At 38.5% G+C, this 18,079-nt stretch overlaps 1 protein-coding gene across 1 annotated transcript in view; it reads right to left on the bottom strand.

Annotated features, from left to right (window-relative positions):
- Positions 1–565: 565 nt before the first annotated feature.
- Smg5 (Smg5 nonsense mediated mRNA decay factor) overlaps positions 566–18,079 on the bottom strand; it is a 68,293-nt gene continuing 50,779 nt past the window's right edge. The window contains 6 exon segments of the mRNA XM_072296511.1: positions 566–4,484; positions 8,536–8,577; positions 8,580–8,674; positions 13,359–13,530; positions 13,977–14,190; positions 15,235–15,363. Of these exon segments, the coding sequence (XP_072152612.1) occupies positions 4,417–4,484; positions 8,536–8,577; positions 8,580–8,674; positions 13,359–13,530; positions 13,977–14,190; positions 15,235–15,363 (720 nt within the window). The 3' untranslated portion in view covers positions 566–4,416.

Raw genomic sequence — 18,079 nt, 5'->3', positions numbered from 1 at the left:
TGATCAGCATCCATAGACGAGTTTAATACAATAAAGAATTAGAAATCGATCGTGATATATATCACCATAAGGAGTGTGCGGGGTTCTCTATATCACACAAAGGTAATTCGTCAAGCTCAAGTGTCGTGGTCGAACTGGCATGCGATGTATCGCATCGATTAGGTGAAAAATCTCGGCAGATTTTGAATTCTTAGCAGAAGAAAAGGACAATAGCCCCTGCGCATAAGCCTGAAGAATCGTTCTAAACCCAAAAATCGGCAGAATTCAGAGAAATGAAAGCAGAATAGTGTTAGGAAAAGAACCTCTCATTCTATACAGCTATCGATTTCTGTTTCGAATGCGCAGTTTTTTTCCTAACACTGTTCTGCTTTCGTTTCTCTGAATTTTGCGATTTTTGGGTTTAAAATGATTCTTCAGGCTTAGGCACGGGCTATCGTCCTTTTCTTCTGCTGAGAATTCACAATCCGCCGAGATTTTTCACTTAATCGGTTCGAACACGTCACGTGAGCTTGACGTGTCATCTTAAGTTTACAAAAGTAGGGATTTTATGAGATGAAAAAACAAATTTCATTCGAAGAATTCGTTATATTGACGTTTGCTAGGTTCAAGTTTTACTGTATCTAAGCTCATGAATCCACATTTTGACATTCATTCTTGAAGACCCTAGTTTAAAAGTAAAAGATAAAATTTGAGAAAAGGAAACTTAAAAATTTGCTTGGAAATAAAAGGTAGAATGCTGAAGAGGGATCTACAGAACTAATGAGAACAATGCATGAGTCGATCCATTGATTGATAATTTCTTAACATAAGATGTCTTAAAACAATTCTGAAACTCAAATCATTTCATAGCACATCACATACTGGGTTACCCTAAAGTCCGGGACCCCCCTTATAACTTTTGAGAAAAAAATGCTAGAGATTCAAAATTTGGGGAATGTTCCTTAGTTGAAGGGAACTATTTCTTGGCGTATCCATTTCTGAGGGTGGCCGCTAACTTTTTTTTCAAATGGGAACCCCTATATTGTGCTACATCATTCGAAAGGGTTTTAAAAAAGAAACCATTTGACGAAAACCGATTGTCGATACCTCAGTTTTAACAAAATGACGGCCAAAATATGGCTGAGGATGCGTTTTTTGGCCATTTACTGACGGATTCACTTGAAACTTGGTTTGTGCAAATCCGAGATCGGATTAGTTTTTTTCGTGCCCGAAAACCCCTGGAAACCAAGTTCAATGCATACCCGTGGGCGATAAACCAAAAAACGCATTTTCTGCCATTTTTTGGCCGCCATTTTGTTTAAACTTGAGATATCGACAGCCAGCTTTCGCCAAATGGTTTACGACTTCTTACAGCCTTTTCGAATGATGCATCAAAAAATAGGGATTCCCCATTGAAAAAAAAAAATTAGGGTCCGCCCCCTCTCAGGGGGGACCCCGAAATTTTGGTTACCCCAAAGAGTAGTACCCTTTGACCTTGAGACATTCCTCAATTTCGAATCTCTGGCATTTAATGTTCTAAAGTCATGAGGGGGTGGGAGACTTCGGGGTACCCCGCGATTTTGTGGAAACTTAGGATATTGATAATCGGTTTGCACCAAAAATTTTAAGCTCTTTCGAATGATATATGACAAGATAAGGGTTCCAATTGGAAAAAAAAAAGTCAGGGACCGCCCCCTCAGGGGGAACGCCCCCCAAAATTTTGGGTACGCCATAAAGTGATTCCCTTTGACCAAGGAACATTCCCCAAATTTGGAATCCCTCTCATTTTTTTTTCAAAAGTTATGGGGGGGGGGGGGTGTCCGAGACTTTTGGATAACCCTGTATGTGTGCATGTGAAAAAATTTTAGCAGAAAACATTTCGAGGTACCTGATTCAAGAAGTACAATTTAACTTCAAATTACGCGTGTTCTTCACTTCAATCGTTGTTGTTCTCGGATTTGTCGTCCTCACTTGAGCTATGGTTTCAAAGTTATTTTCACTATTTTGTAAAGAAATTTGGCATTGATATACCTGATGAACTGCACAATGGTGTAAATTCAAAAACATAAAGACGGAGTGCTCGTATCTAAAAGCACGGGGAAAAAGTGAAGCCTGGTTTGGCGCTGGATGCTTATGTGAGTGTGTAAATGAGAGCGGGAATCCATGGCGGCAAACGGAAATTTGATTTGAACTTGTCCTCTTGACTCTTGCTTTTCTACATTTCTTCTTTGAAACGTATTTTAAATGCCTAAAACGAATATATTAAGAAAATTGGGACTGCGTCCTATAATAATACACCTACTTTTGCTCGGTAACAAGCAGTAATCTCAAATAAAGTTAGTTTTTCTCCTGCTCAGGGTGGTTCTGCAGGTTCAAACAGGCTGTTACAGTTCTAGATAACCGTTACTCCCAAATGAAATTAATCGGTCGACGACGGACCAAAACTAACCTAAAGTTATAAAAATATGAGTGTGTAAGTGAATTTGAGCAAAAATCAACCTAAAATACTTTGTTTCCGCAATTTTATTTAGTTCCCGCCCTACATTTGAATTTCAAACTTGTCCCGATTTCGCCGCCAATCCTCTAGCCAACAGTAGAGGTGATTGAAAAGAAGCTTCATTTTTTTGCTTTTAGCTCTCCGTCTTTATGTCTTTGTGTAAATTTCAGAGCACAAAAGGTACTTAGTATACTCGTTTCTGATGGATAGTTCGTGTACTAGCACCAATTCGTTGGTTGGTGACAATCAAACTTGTGACTTCAGACTGGAAGAGGGGCAGGAGTTGTAGATTTGTATATTTTCAGCAAGAAAATGTTTTGAATCCCCATTAATTAGTTAACTATTAGAGCTGCTGCTACAAGGTAATTACCATAATAGTAAATCCATCCAGCTCCTTCGCTGATTCAAAATATTTCATAATTGAATGAAATATCATCTTTATAAATATTTTAGTGATTTCTTTCTCAGTGCCTGTTTACCGAACTAACTATTTCCTATAAAAATTTCTCCATTATTCTCTTTTTTTATTAGATCTCTTTGTGTAATTTTTCCTCATTTTCTTCCAAATAGGGATACTTTTGGAAGACTGTGATAAATGGGGGTTCTCATCTTTTGACTATGGAATCATAAATGTGTTGCTATGGTGAAGATTTTGCCTGCGTACAGATCGGTACTCTTGAATAATTTTCAAGAAATATCTAGCGGCCCAGCTTCCTTGTCGATGACTTTTAAGGCTCCCCTCAATGGTTGTCTCTCACCTGGAGCTGTTGGGGGTCGTGAAGGTTATGTCTGTCAAAGTGGGGACAAACTACTGAGAAAGTGGTCAGGACTACTTACGTGTTAAGAGAAATGAGACCTCTTCACTAACACTTAAATGGACAGACAATTCATACAGGATCAAGTGATTCGACTGACTTTAATTAACTGTTGAGATCAAACATCAGATCTTAAGCGTGTGGTGCGATATTATTCGAAAATGAGTATAAGATGTTTAAATGACTCGGCAGGAGCAGTTATGAATAAAATCAAGGCTGCAGTACATTCTACTGTAGCAACTCCCCAGGGGAAAACTGTTACACATAAAAGGACGAGACTCCAGACTAATTCTGCAGAATGAAATTGAAAAACTCAAAGGACTGAATTGCTAGCAATTCCACTGCATAGATGACACTTCTAAAATTAAGACACTTGGAATTGAAGAAAACAAGAACTAACCAGGACAAAAGAGAAATAAATTATGAATAAAGAATTAAAGATAAGGATATGGGATTAGGAGATAAGGATTACATATAAATTTAGATTGCCCAACAGTTTCATGAACGATAGTTTGAGAAAAATCCACCAAACCCATCGTCAGAAGTATACAAATTATCCTCTCACCATCCATCAGTACATGAATTATCCATCTCCCTGATTTTGCTGAAATGCACAGGGAACATTTTTGTCGGATAAGGGTTTGGGGGGGGGGGGGTCAAACAATAACAAAGAATATAAATAAAATCAATACGTGAGTGAATCATAACTTAAAGGTGAAAAAAAAAAAACTACTAACTTCGATTTTTAAAGGAAAGATGAACGAGAAAAAAGCATTTATAAAAAAAATAGAGAACATGGCAAAAATCATCAAAAAAAAGACTTGAGAGAGGCAAGAAAAGTATGTGCGCTCTGTGGCATAACGTAACAAAATATTATTTGCCACCTGACTCTTCTCAAACTTAAAGAAAAACCTTTGCTGAATCATACCAGGAGACTACAACTGTAACACAGGAAGCCATACAGGTTTCAAAACTAAAGGGTTCAGTGATTCATTCGACAGCCTTCCTGACGATTAATTTGATACTCAGGAGGAGTTAAATTAGTTAGACACCCTTCTTGAACTCCGTTAAAGGTTCAGTTGACAGGACAATTTGAATTAACCAGAAGCTTTGTCCTAAAATTCTTCAACCATGGCTTTTGCACGAATTTTTCCATTTTCCGTGGAAAGTTCCGATATGCTCCACATTGACTCCTGCAGGAATAAATTAAAGTACATTCAAGAAACACTTAAAAGATTCTAAACATTCAATTAAGCTAACATGAGCGGGGTGAAGACTGCAGTATATGGGTAATGAAAAGAAAACACATTTATAACTTTAGCTAGGAACTATATTCAGAGTATGCAGCAGTTACATCTTCACACAGTGCAGGGATGTCTTGTATCCTCACTCTCCTCTCCTAAGCATAGGTTACTCAAAGCTAGCGTTGCCATAATACTAATATAACAATAACAAATACGCCTTAAAAACTACATGAACAGTGTTCATGTAGGCTCCGGCGCTGCTTTGTCTTAACTAGCCCTCCCGGCAAAGCATGACTGAGTGTCTAACTCACGCTCAAAACTCGACTTATCAGCATTTTTTTATGGTATTCCTGGGGTGCATTGGGATAACAAAAAAACACAGTCATAATGAATTCCTTCCATGAGTCCATGGAAAAAATTTCATTCCAACCGGAGGCGGCAGCTTGAGAAGTTCCCCTCATAAGAACGGACGAATTAACAAAATCATTCTCCTCTTGGACTTGAAATTTTCGTGAGAAGGGAGTGGTTTTAGAGGGTAAGTGCAGAGAGCTTAAGTTGAAGGTCTGAACAAGATGAGTCGCGGCTAGGTTTGAACAAGTTCTAAAAATAATCCCCTAACCATCTTGACGTTCTTAAACTGAGGGATGAACCGATTTTCACTAAGAATGTTTGATGTGGATCACATTAAAGTGAATAGCCATGCTAACTTTCGTGGGATACTTCCGGGAAAAACTGTCACAAAGGTTCGTTAGATCCCAGTTATACAGGATGATTCAAGGTTAAACCGTCAGACTGCAAGAGCAGGTGCTGTGAGTCAAAATGGCTCCTGTATTTTTGCAACGATACTGCACCAAAGCTCATGAAAATTGGTGCGCACCCTTGATTTGAAGTGCTGAATTCATCAGTGACACCAGCGCAATCAAAATCTTGCTTAACAGTGGGATTTTAGGGAAGTTTTGGATTCAAAAAGGTCAATAACTTGGTTTTTGGGCGTGTAGAGGTGGTATTTTTCGGCGTGTAAAGGTGGTATGTTGAAAGTATTATTGAATAGAGCGTGAAAAAAACCTAGAGAAATGGTCCTTAGCGTTTTTCCCTCCTCCAGTGCTCACTTTTTGAGATAATAACAATAACTGTAGAGGCAGCCATCCCCTGCAGCACGTGACCCATGACATTGAGCCGATCATGTAGGGACTCATTCCGCTCCCAGCATCATTATTGCCTGTATCCGTCATTTGCAGTTGCCCAAGTACACCCGCCTCTTCAATTGCTATCATCTCGAAAAGTATGCCCCAGAGGGGAAAAATCTGAAGACCATTTGTTTACATGATTTCTCATCCGATGGTGCTAGCAAAGTACCATCTGTATCGGCAAAAGCCAAGTTATTGGCTTTTTTCAGTCAAACCCCCCCCCCTCCCCGAAATCTCTCAAACCCCCCCCCCCCCTTAAACTGCAATGTCGATTTTTCTTTTGTCCCTAGTGACTTCAGTATAACAAATTATGGGTGCATACTCATTCTTATGGGATTCGGTGCACTACCATTGCCAAAATGCAGGAAAAACTTTTTGTTCCCCTGAGCTTTGGAGGGACTGTAGCCCTCTGAAAAAGTGCTTTCGGAAATACTTTTATAGAGAAGTCTCATTTTGACCCATAGAAAACGCTCCTGAATAATGAAAATTTTAAAAGAAACGGTGGAGATACAGGCGGTCCTCTCTATGGCGGATCGAAAGGGGCCGGAGCATTATGCTGCTAAAGAGAGGTTGCCGTTATAAAGGAGGCCAACAAAAAAATCCATAATTGTACAATGGGAGAGCGAAAACAACGAAAAAGGTGGAAAAAAAGTGACAACTCGCGCATTTATGATGTCGGCCGATAGAAACTGGTAATCTTGGTCACATTTTTGTAACGAAGAAATGCAGATCTTCAACTTTATTCTCCAAGATTCGTATCGGTTGAAGACTATCGTTGTGCTGGTGGTGTTGGTGGTCTTTCAGAAATGTTCTTTTACACCTTCATTACACACTGGTCAGTTGCCTGTAAGACACTTGTTGTATTGGCTGGCAAGAAGGCAAATTTTAGTACAGTTATCAGAGCTACCTTTATGGTGGAAAATTGCACTTTGACTGTCCTCACACAGGTTCGCCACTGCCGCTACGAAGAGTGTCACTCTATGCAGGACTTTACCACATTTTGATACAGAGAGGGATAATTACATGCAATTAACATAGAAACGTCGAAGGACCGGCTGATCTTGCCGCTGTAGCGAGTTATCCGCTATGAAGGGTGCCTTTATAACGAGGGCCAACTGTGTATGTGAATGATTTAAATGAGATTCAATATTTTTCAACTTTATGGTGAAAATGGTGAGTTTCTTTAAAAGTATTGATTAATAATTTACGCTTCTGGAGTCTGGCGGTTTCACTTTTGACAATGGGCCTGTTGCAAACTTTTGCTAGAGCAAAACTAAGAGTCGTTACTTATAGATAATGCCTCAAAAATCACGATGAGCGCATCGGCAAACTCTGAAATGCACTCATAACTTCACAATCTGCGTAAGAAATTTGCGGTTTTTTGAGCTTCCCGCTTCAAAAACGATACTACGGCACAGGTGAACATTTTGTAAGAGGAGTCGTTCCATCGTCGGCAATAATCATCATAGCCGACGCCAATCCGCCAAAACACGTTTGATGGGACGAGGTAACACCTGAACTGGATTAGACCAGATAACAATCGGTGTGTTAACGTTCATATTTTCCACGCCCGAATGGATTGACCTTGAACTCTCCTTGAATTACGCGCGGAACTGCGTGCAAGCGTCGGCCATGATGAATATCGCCGACGATGGAGCGACTCCTCTAACAAAATGTTCACCTACGCCGTAGTATCGTTTTTGAAGCGGGAAGCTTAAAAAAACGCAAATTTCTTACGCAGATTGTGAAGTTATGAGTACATTTCAGACTTTGCCGATGCGCTCATCGTGATTTTTGAGGCATTATCTACAAGAAACAACTCTTATTTTTGCTCTAGCAAAAGTTTGCAACAGGCCCATTGTATACATGAGTGTATAATCTGTACTATAAGCTCTGAGACCTCCTAAATTCGCATATCTGATAACGCTAAGTTCCAGCGTTCTACAGGGCCGATTTTCCTGATTTTTGCAACTATCGACAGGCAATTGTCTCTAGATGATCCTGCTTTATTCAGATTTTGAAAATATGACCCAGATTTTTTTTATATTACGTGGTACAGTTGCGAATCTCCCATTAAAACGATGTAACTTTTTATTTCTTGTCACAGTTCGTTTGAACATTCTACCGGGCCGATTTCCATGATTTTTGCGGTTATCTACAGGTGATAGTCCCTAGATGAGTCCGCTGTAATCAGATTTTGGAAATAGGACCAGAGTTTTTTATATAAACCAGGGAGCTCAGGAAGGGGGGCAAAACTTGAAATTCCCACCGATGAAAAATGGCGGGAATTTCTTTAAGGGAGAATTGAACTAGGCAGGAAATGTTGAATCTTGGTCTGTTAGCGGAGTATGGTAAAAGAATCCAAGGTAGGATCCTTTGGTAAAGACTATCCAAAAGCGACGAAACGCTCCGCTCCGTTTCATTTCCGTCTTGACGTGAAGTTTGAGATAAATGCTGGTTATTTTAGTCGATTCTCATTGGTTCAATCGCTTCCGGCCAGAGGGAGATTGGACGAATGATGGTCGGGTATGAAAATCTTTTTTGGTCCTTCTTTCATTGAAGCGCAATCCGGAGGTTGGGCTGCGTAGTGGCTAGGGGGCACAGCCCTTTAGTAACTTTGTATTGTAACTTTTTTAATTAATCATATTTTAACTCAGGACTTTAGGATTGGCGCTCTTTGAGCGAAAGTTCCCGAAAATGAGGAGGTCCTACTATCTGCAATAGGTAGATGTTTCTTCGAAATCTACCTAAAAAGAAGCTAGCTCACACAAAAGCAGCAGAAACTTTCAGGTGGAAGTTTTCAACATACTTACCAGCTGACTTGGCAATATTTATGGGTTGAAATTGCAACTGCTCAAGTTGGAACCTGTCACAAGCGTAACCAAGTTACTTGCATCCTTTGAGCTTTGTTTGGTCAGGAAGTAGCAACACTCGAGTATTTGAAAAAATGCCCTAAAACAGTAGAAGAAAATATATTAAAGATAAATCATAAGCATCAAATGCCTTAAGGCCAGTAATGACTGACACAAGAAAGGTCCAAAATTTCTAGGTTAAGGGGGAAAAGAGCACAGTCCGCAGCTCTCACCCTACGTCTCTCTGCCGTTTCAAATTTCGCGTGGTAAAAGAGCAAAGTCTGCTTCGAAAAAGTGAATACACGCGATTTTACGGGAGGATCTGCCAGTTACCTTTCTGATAGCTATTATTCTATGATGAGGCCATGATAAGCACTGCAGAGTTACATACGATGAAAACTGCATTTAGTCGAAAAGAACTGATATCTCTCACCTGAGATGGTCATCAAATACAAACCTGTATCCTGTTCAACTACGCTGAGCTTTTCATAGAGATAACATTACCATACACTGGAGCGCTCAAGCAAGCAATCAAAGAATCTGAAGTTTACATATTTACCTATACGTGAAATAGTGCAAAACTCATTTTTTAACAGTCATTCAAGAGACTTGTCACAGTCAATATAGCAAGACTGTATAAATCCACTCTTTATATTCGAAGGCAAGTTCTGGGTTCAGTCCAGAACCTGTATAAGACGTGGGACAAACGGGAATTTTCAACTATTTTGGGCTAAAAAGTTGGAAAAGTTCGATTTTGCAGTTTGGCCCAAAGGCGTCGGTTGCTCACATTCAAGTATGTTACGTGTCTAGGTGTCCTTGACATCATATTCGAAGCTCATCACCCCTCGCCTGTTGGCCCAGGTCGAAATCTTAGGTAGAACCGCGAATAACATGGATTTTCAGCTATTTCCGGCTCCGGAGCCATGTTTAGGCCCCTGTTTCGCAGCCAAAAAGCGTAAGTATCAGCAAAACTCGATTATAACTGTCAAATATGCACTGTCAACTGCCAAACATCGAAAAATTTCTCAATTCCATGGAGGGGCCGATTTCGGCCCAAATCGCAACCCCTCCTTAACAATTTACATTTCTTCCTTTCTTTCTTCTTTTCTTCGAGTGATACATTGTTTGATGGAAAGAAATCAGCGCCTTTCAGCTTGGCACCACTCTTGGCACACTAGTGGGACCACTAGAGAGGTAATCAGGGACCTCTGTTGCAGTCCTCTTGCTAAGCCACATATTTGAGTTTTGGTTTGACTGGAAAAACTGTGTTCAGTGATTGGTTTACTTGACATTGGTCAGACTACCAGTATAAGGTGGTCACTTGAAAAACTGCCGGCATATAAGGAGTAAAATAAAACTACATAAAAAGATGAATCTATAATTATTCGTTAACTTCTTCAGGTTGCAAAATTTTGTGGAGGTTACAACTTAATTCCTTGTCCTAGCGATATTTACTTTGGGGAAAAAACCTAGATGGCAGTGGATAAGCTGAGAGAGTGAGTGCCAAAGATGGGAAGACAGATATAAGAAAAGTATCTCAGAGATTTACATGAAAAGTTTACAGAAACAAAAAAGATTAATGATAAAACATAGCTGCATCGTGTTATAGGCCAGGCACCAAGGGAATGAATATTGAATTAAATGCTGGAAAGCTGGGAATTTTTTGAAAAGACGTATTATGAGGTCCTTAAATAAGGGTTAGTTTTGCACCATTCCTGAAGTGGAGCTTCAGCCGCCATCTTGGATTTTTAGGCCTAAAATCGCTATTTTTTCGGTTTTTGGCCTATAAGTCAGTGAAAAAGTCATTTTTCCGTCAAAATACCTCAGTGCTATAATTAAGCTTATTAAATTTCCTTTTAAAAAGGTGGTATACGTTTTTTTCATGCGACCCACCATTTTCGAGTTATAATTGTCGCAAAGTTGGGCTTTTAAACTCAAAATCGACCAAAACCCGACTTCCAAGTTTCCAGTGCGCTACAACTTAACAAAAACCGAGGAAAGAGGGGAAAACTCATTCCGAACCTAAAATCTGGGATCTCTCAAAAATTAATCCCAAAATCCAAGTCCGTGGGGGGAGGGGGGGGGGCCAAGATGTCCCAGTGCCGTAGCGCGCCGCTGCTCAAGCGCACAGTTCGTTAGCTTTTTTGGTGATTGAAATGAAATTGCAAAATGATTCTTTGCTTTTCTTCGGTGAAGCGTCACAGAACTCAACCTGCAACTTAAGTTTCCTTAGATCACCTGGTTCCTTTCTGTTAGTTGCTGCAATAGTGTTCGTAGTTTCAGCTGTTAAAGCCATAGAAATAAAGCGACGTACCCATTTAGCAGAAAAAAGGAGTCACTTACAAAGAAAAAAAGAACAGTATGTTTCTCCAATTGACAGTTGAACATTTATTTAAAAATTCACTGAAATACAAAAAAAAAATCATGTTTAACACCTGGCAGAGGTTCATCTTTGCCTTGCAATCTACACATGAGATCCTTACTTTTCTTCCTCATCCATGCTATCCTCATCTTCGATGATATCGGCTACGTTTGAGCATGATCTACCTTCGCAGTTTTTGCAAAGTAAAGAGCAGTGTAAGCCTGTTTTTCGGCAGGAACAAGAATTTTAACAGCCCTTCACACATTTGCATGAAATTAATTTTAAAAGCTCTTGAGGCGCCGGATCTTTCTGCATCGGAATCGGGATTAATCCAGTTTTACAATGTCTCCACCCCTCACTGTAATGGAGATATTTCGTGACCATATAACACATCTGCATTTGTAAATAGACTCTAAATGAATGCAAACATGCTAAATCTGAAGAAGGGGGCAAGGAAGCTAAATTCGGTGCATTTTTGCTTATCGCTTGTGTGAAGCATTGGCACCTAAATTGATTCGATGATACATCACCTTGATCACCGTAGAGGGAAAGAAACAATTTTTCCCCTGTACTAGCTACTGCCTCTGATGAAGCATTTGGTTCTTTGAAAATTTGAGCCGCTACTTTTAAGCTCTCATCTTTTTGTAACAATTTGAAGAGCTTATGTTTTCCTTGCCTAAAAATCGCAGATGTGGTATCACAACCGGTGAATGCGTGTAAATGAAACATTATCTGCTAAAGTTAGGTTCTGGTTCAGCGAGTAAGTTTTATTTGGAACTTTACCTTTACCTGGCTTCAGAAAATAAATGGTTTTCTTAGAATTGTTCAAAGCTGTAAGGATAAGTAAGAGATCAGAGTCTTCACTTACAATTATGACTGATGGGGAATTTTCAGAGTACTCGATGGCTGTATTTACAATGAGCACGTCAGAATCCTCTTTTGCTTGTTTATTTTTAATACCTGCACTCTCAAACCTCTCTCTTAGTAAAGCTATCAGTCTACTTTTATTTTTCTCGTTCGCGAGGAATTTACTTAGTGTGACAGTCACTGACATGTTCTCTTCAATAATAATTTCTGGAGATAATAATAATTTTGATCTCCGACAGCGTTCCGCTGTTTTGGTGCTCTTTGCTGGCTGCGCTGTCCTCCGGATATCCGTCAAACACTACTGACGTGTTAGAGGAATAATTTTTCTGTACATACTCAACATGTTTATCAAGTATTTGGGAGAATATTTCTTGCCGATGCCAGACAATTTTGTGAACCATAAATCCTCCATCAATCACACGGACAGAACCTTTCAATTTGACTGCAGTTTCACAAGTTGAAAAGGAAGTCATAAATCACTAATTTGGACATTTTCCGCATTCCGGATTCGTCAAAAAGAGCTAATGGATAAGGAATCAATTCGAATTGAAAATAATCCTCCAATTTCTTGTCTATGATTTTTTAAGGAAAGAAATATCCTTTGAAAAAGAAATGCAGGATTAATGGGTATTACTTTATTATTTAATTTAACGCTGCAGTTTGTTGCAGAAATAGGTACATAACACACGGTTGCTCCTTTTAAATTTGATTTCACCATAAGTGCCCTCTAGCGCTCTCATTTGCGCTATACCAACTTCACGAGTTTTATGACAGTTAATTTTTGGATCAGACCGGGAGTCTCCAAACCAATAAAAATTATTGCCATTCGACACCTAGTAGCTGATAACACAGCGCGATACGACACGGTGTGTAAAAACAGTGCGCGCGCGGCCCACAGATTCGGTTACCGTGCCCCCCCCCACACGGACTTGGATTTTGGGATTAATTTTTGAGAAATCCCAGATTTTAGGTTCGGAATGAGTTTTCCTCTCCTTCCTCGGTTTTTGTTAAGTTGTAGCGCACTGGAAACTTGGAAGTCGGGTTTTGGTCGATTTTGAGTTTAAAAGCCCAACTTTGCGACAATTATAACTCGAAAACGGTGGGTCGTATGGAAAAAACGTATACCACCTTTTTAAAAGGAAATTTAATAAGCTTAATTATAGCACTGAGGTATTTTGACGGAAAAATGACTTTTTCACTGACTTATAGGCCAAAAACCGAAAAAATAGCGATTTTAGGCCTAAAAATCCAAGATGGCGGCTGAAGCTCCACTTCAGGAATGGTGCAAATTTAACCCTTATTTAAGGACCTCATAATACGTCTTTTAAAAAAATTTCCAGCTTTCCAGCATTTAATTCAATATTACCCCTCATATGGAGCTGTGGTGCCTGGCCTATTATAATTATGTACTGATGTAAATCTACATAAAGTACAAGGGAAGGAGGTCAGGCTGTAAATGAACTGGACTCATCTCATTCAAGAATATCCATTTCCCACTGAAAATGAAATTCTGATTTTTTTAAATTATAATAAACCGTTGATCAGTAAATCTTACCACGCCTCTTTGTCCTTTTTCTTGGGATACTTGATACAAGGTATTGATTCTTGTTGGTGACTCAGCTGTGCTTGCAAAAACCGGTCTCCATTCTTCAGTTGTGCTTCCATCCATCGAATCATATCTCGAACTTTGCCACTTGAGCATTTCAACTTATCCAACATCTGGACAACTACAATTGACACAAAAAAAAAAGATGATTGCAAAATTACACGATAGAGGATTCAAAAAGTCTGAAATTGTCCTCTCTCTTCTTCCCAATAAAAACGGCCGGTAAAGCAGTGTCGAAATGCCACATAAACGGTCATATTTTGTACTGACCTCGTTAATTGACATCAGTTAAAACTTCTAATGACCTCAGTTGATATCAGTGGAGAAGTTAACTGTTTAAGAAGCGTTTTAACATTGTTTAATTGGTCATTTTTCACGAGACTTCTAAGTCTCAAAAATTCACATTCAAACAAGTGTATCTTTCAAATCACTTGTCTCATTAATTAAAGTTAGTGATTCACATGCTGAAAACTTTCTTGAAATTCAAGGGAGACCAGCATTCTGTTTTCTTTTGTTAATTCAGATTAGCTATGAATACGAGGTGTGGGCTGTATATGTATAACTTACCTACTGAGGGAACTAAAACGATGAACTTTTTAGAATTTACAAATTGTTTCACAAGTGGAGAAAAATTTACTAGAGCATCACAATCAACAATTAAATAAGGTGGTAGCGGTGCGTTCCGTTCTGTTTTAGATTCTAAATTGCGTACTTCTGCTCTCAGCCAAGCTTTCCCCATGTTTTGCATCATTTTTCCTCGAGCTAAACCATCATTATGAGCCTAAAATTTCACACGAAAATCATTTGTTATCACAAAGATTTATTACAATTAAGTGTATTTCCTTTGTGTTCAAAGTTCTTATCCACAATTAATCAGTAGAGCTTATTCAGATGAAATGAATCAATGACCTTCATTCTAAGATCAACTAAAGCACGGGAAAGACAGCGAACTACATAGATTATCTAAAAAGTGATGAAATTATTGCAATTCTGACTGAATGCAAGATTCAAAAAATAAAAAAAATAAATATAATGCAAAATACATAATTCCCTGTTTGCAAGAAAAACAATTGCTTACTCAATTCAAACCGCACACTTTAACGATTTTGGCAGGTTTCTTCATCTTTAATTTTTAAATAAATCGTTAAATAAAATAATTAAAGATATGCAGTGAAGATACAAAAAAAAAAGCCGCATTTTCAAATTATTATTTTTTTGTTTTTGTTTTTAGATTTAAATTTGCTTCATTATTACAACAACCTTAAATAATATTCACTACATATACATGGACAATTTTTGAGTGAAGTGTATCAACCTAAGAACTGGTGACTTACATCTAAAACCAGCAGATGTCAGAATTCGCTGTCCTGACCTCCTAATCTATCGCAAAATGTTGACTGAATGAGCTCAAGAAGAACTTGTTAGACTCATCGTGACTATCTACAAATGTATGTAAATATCTTTATTAGTTTGCATAAAATCCCGATTGTTGCATTACTTCTGAGAAGACCTATATTATTTAATTATTCTTTGTAATAAAAGGTGTTCTTAATGTTTAGAGTACAATCCTATTCAATGTTTTTTGCTGAAAAAATAAAGACTTCTAAACAAGAAAATTAAAAAACGTTTGTTGCACAGACAGGCGTTACCACTACAACCACATCAAACCTTCTGTGAGGTTTGAACTTTGCGTCATCCACAGTTACCTGACATTTCATAATCTATAAGAATCATACAAGTGGTTGGCCGGTCAGGAAAAAATACATGAAAAAGCCTTTTCAAAACAGAAAACTAATCAAGCCAGAAATCTGAGTTTTCTTATTACCTGGGAAGAAATAGTGGTCTGGTTTCCCACAGCAAACCATCTTTTAGCCTCATTGAATTCTACACACACTTCCTTCACTCCTGCAAGCTTACGGCCAAAATGTAGAATTTGAAATACTCTAACTCTGGTCTATGAAAACAGAAAAAAATATTGAGATAAAAAAGAGGTGGAGAGGACTTACTGTACATAATACTCTGTACATCATAATACTTTGATATATCGATAAACTTGTCGTTTCGATGATTATCAGCCCTTCCTGAGGCATCTAATGGAAAGAGGTATGTAACTTATGAAGGTATGAAAGGTAGTCACCGGATTGAACGCCAATTGGGGATCCATTCGGCAACAACGCGTTTTAGGCCCAAATTTTTCACAGCAATGTTTTGAATATTTCTGTATTACATTCAAGTGATATCTGCTAGTTAATTAAATGATCTATAACCACCCTCATTCACAAAAATGCAATTTTATTCGTTATTTGCATCGGCTCTATCCAATGGCGATGGCGGTTTGTAGCCTTACAGGGGTTTCGGGCAATTCAGCACCATTTTTAAAGCAAAAAACCGAACTTGCACTGAAGTTTTTGATGAGACTTGTTCTCCAGAGGCAGCACTTCAAAAGGTTACCAGAGAAAGTCGTGTTTTTATAGAGTAAGAGAGAAAAACTTGAGCGCTAAGTGTTGTTACTGAAATTGACCCATCTTCAATAACGACGAACTCGCCAGACAACCCCTTAAACCAAGTCCCGCCAAAATAAAAGAAAATGTGCCACCACGTTGAAATTTGGCAAAGTGACTCTTCATAGCTCCTAGTTACACCTCCTACCGGTGGAACCCGAATATTTACCGTCGTTGCCAAATTAGAACAAAATTCCGGTTTTACTTGGGTCCCTCCTCGTACATCTCTTATAAGAATTTTGCCCAGAACGGAATCTTATCATACCTTCACCTTTTGTAGAGGGAATTAGAGAAGTTAAAAAATGTTGGAGGGTTGACAGGGGGGGGGGGGTGGTCAAAGAAAAATCAACTTTTGAGCATAACGTTTGAACAATTCCAGATATTGAGTTGAACTTTTTTTGAAGAGAAAGAGCATAATTAAATCTTTCTATCGAGTCTAAGAAACTGACAATCGGTCAATATTAGACAAGATTATGACTCATTGAATTTTATTTTGGATTTTTCAATCTTTCAATGTGAGGGGTCGCACAATATATTATAAATATGTGTGCAAAAGATAGCCCTTATTTTTTTCTTTAAAATGAGCCAAAGGACATGTTGGAGAAATGATGGGTTTCGGAGTTATGCTTTCTTAAAGTTGACGCGACAGGGTCCCTATATGAGCTTTGGGCCAGAATCCTGTAGGATCGACCGAATTTTGCAATTTCAAAACCCGAAAAACGGCAACCTCGCATGCTTATAATAAGGTAGACTTAAAATTATTCACTCGGTATAAATGGTTAGTTTTTTCATGCTTTTTGGCGATAGTCGCAACTCAAACTCTACATTACCCTATCAGCTGCATCATTATGGGATACGTAACTTGGCAACACCGCATAAGGGGGCGTCATTCTCTAAGGGAGGGTTTGAAACTTTTGAGGACTCCCTCTTTCATACCAGAAACCAACATTCATAAAATCTGAACTCCATTGGATTAGGAATGGTGGGTTTTGGTTGTCACACATTAGCCTCTGCTGCCGTTTAAACATTAAATTGGAACAACCCGAAAATAAAAAAAACGGCCCCTCCTACGATTTCGCGGTTGTCACTTCTTCAATCTACAGACCTTCTCTGACAATCTTGTAGGAAAAAAAAATCGCGGGAAATCCTCAGGAAAATTAAAACTTTTTACAGCTAACCGAGGCAGGTAAGCCGCATTTCTCGTCATTATCGGTGTTTAATAAGGACACGTTGCATTGTCCCTGGATGGAAACCTGTGCTTTTTCTAAGAGTATAGCTTCTGAAATCGTCATTCTATCACTTTTAACGATTTGCAGGCATTTCTACGAATTTGAACAAATCTGTAAAATACCCATATTTTACAAGTTTTTTCAATTTTTTTAGAGAACTATCTCAATTTTGAGGGATTAAAATTATTTTCTAAGTGTTCCACTGGCCATAAACGGATTTAAAACATCTGATTTACCAAAACCAGTAGAGTTCGGGTGAAAACAAGGAGTTGGGATTTATTTAGCGCAATTCTTCATTGAAGGATGACACATTTTCGTGAAACTGGCTACTTTAGAGCCTCGGTACAAGCGGAAAGGTTTTAAAATTTTAAAAAAAGAAAAAAACACTTGTTTGTTTATTCATTTTACACATAGCACCGTTTTTACCCCTATTCATTAAGCGATATCCAAAATAAATGTTCTTCGCTCCACTCTATGGAGCTCTGGCTTGAGGATCAAGTGCAGATCCTATCGCATCAACTATAAAAAAGCATAACTCCAAAACTGATCATTTCTCTAACATGCTCTTTGGCTTATTTTAAAGGAAAAACAAGGACTATCTATTGCACACATATTTATAGCATTTTGTGCAACCCCTCACATCAAAAAATTGAAAAATCCAAAATTAGAATCTTTCAAAAAATTTAATGAGCCATACTTTGTAAAAATTAACCGATAGTCAAAGTCTGATACTCGATAGAAAGATTTTATTAAGCTCTTTCTTTATAGAAAAGTTCAGCTCGATATCTGCAACCGTTTAAAAGTTATGCCCAAAAGTTTATTTTACTTTGACCTCCCCCCCCCTTCCCCGATGCAACATCCAGGAGTCTGTATTGTGCAGTCTTTTTTGGCGCGTATACGTAGTATACCGCCTTTGCGATCGTTTCGACCCCCCACTCGA

The sequence above is a fragment of the Bemisia tabaci genome, chromosome 2 (assembly GCF_918797505.1).
Source record: "Bemisia tabaci chromosome 2, PGI_BMITA_v3".
Taxonomy (NCBI): Eukaryota; Metazoa; Arthropoda; class Insecta; order Hemiptera; family Aleyrodidae; genus Bemisia; species Bemisia tabaci.
Note: the sequence above shows the minus strand (reverse complement) of the source record. Positions and strands in the feature narration are given on the sequence as shown.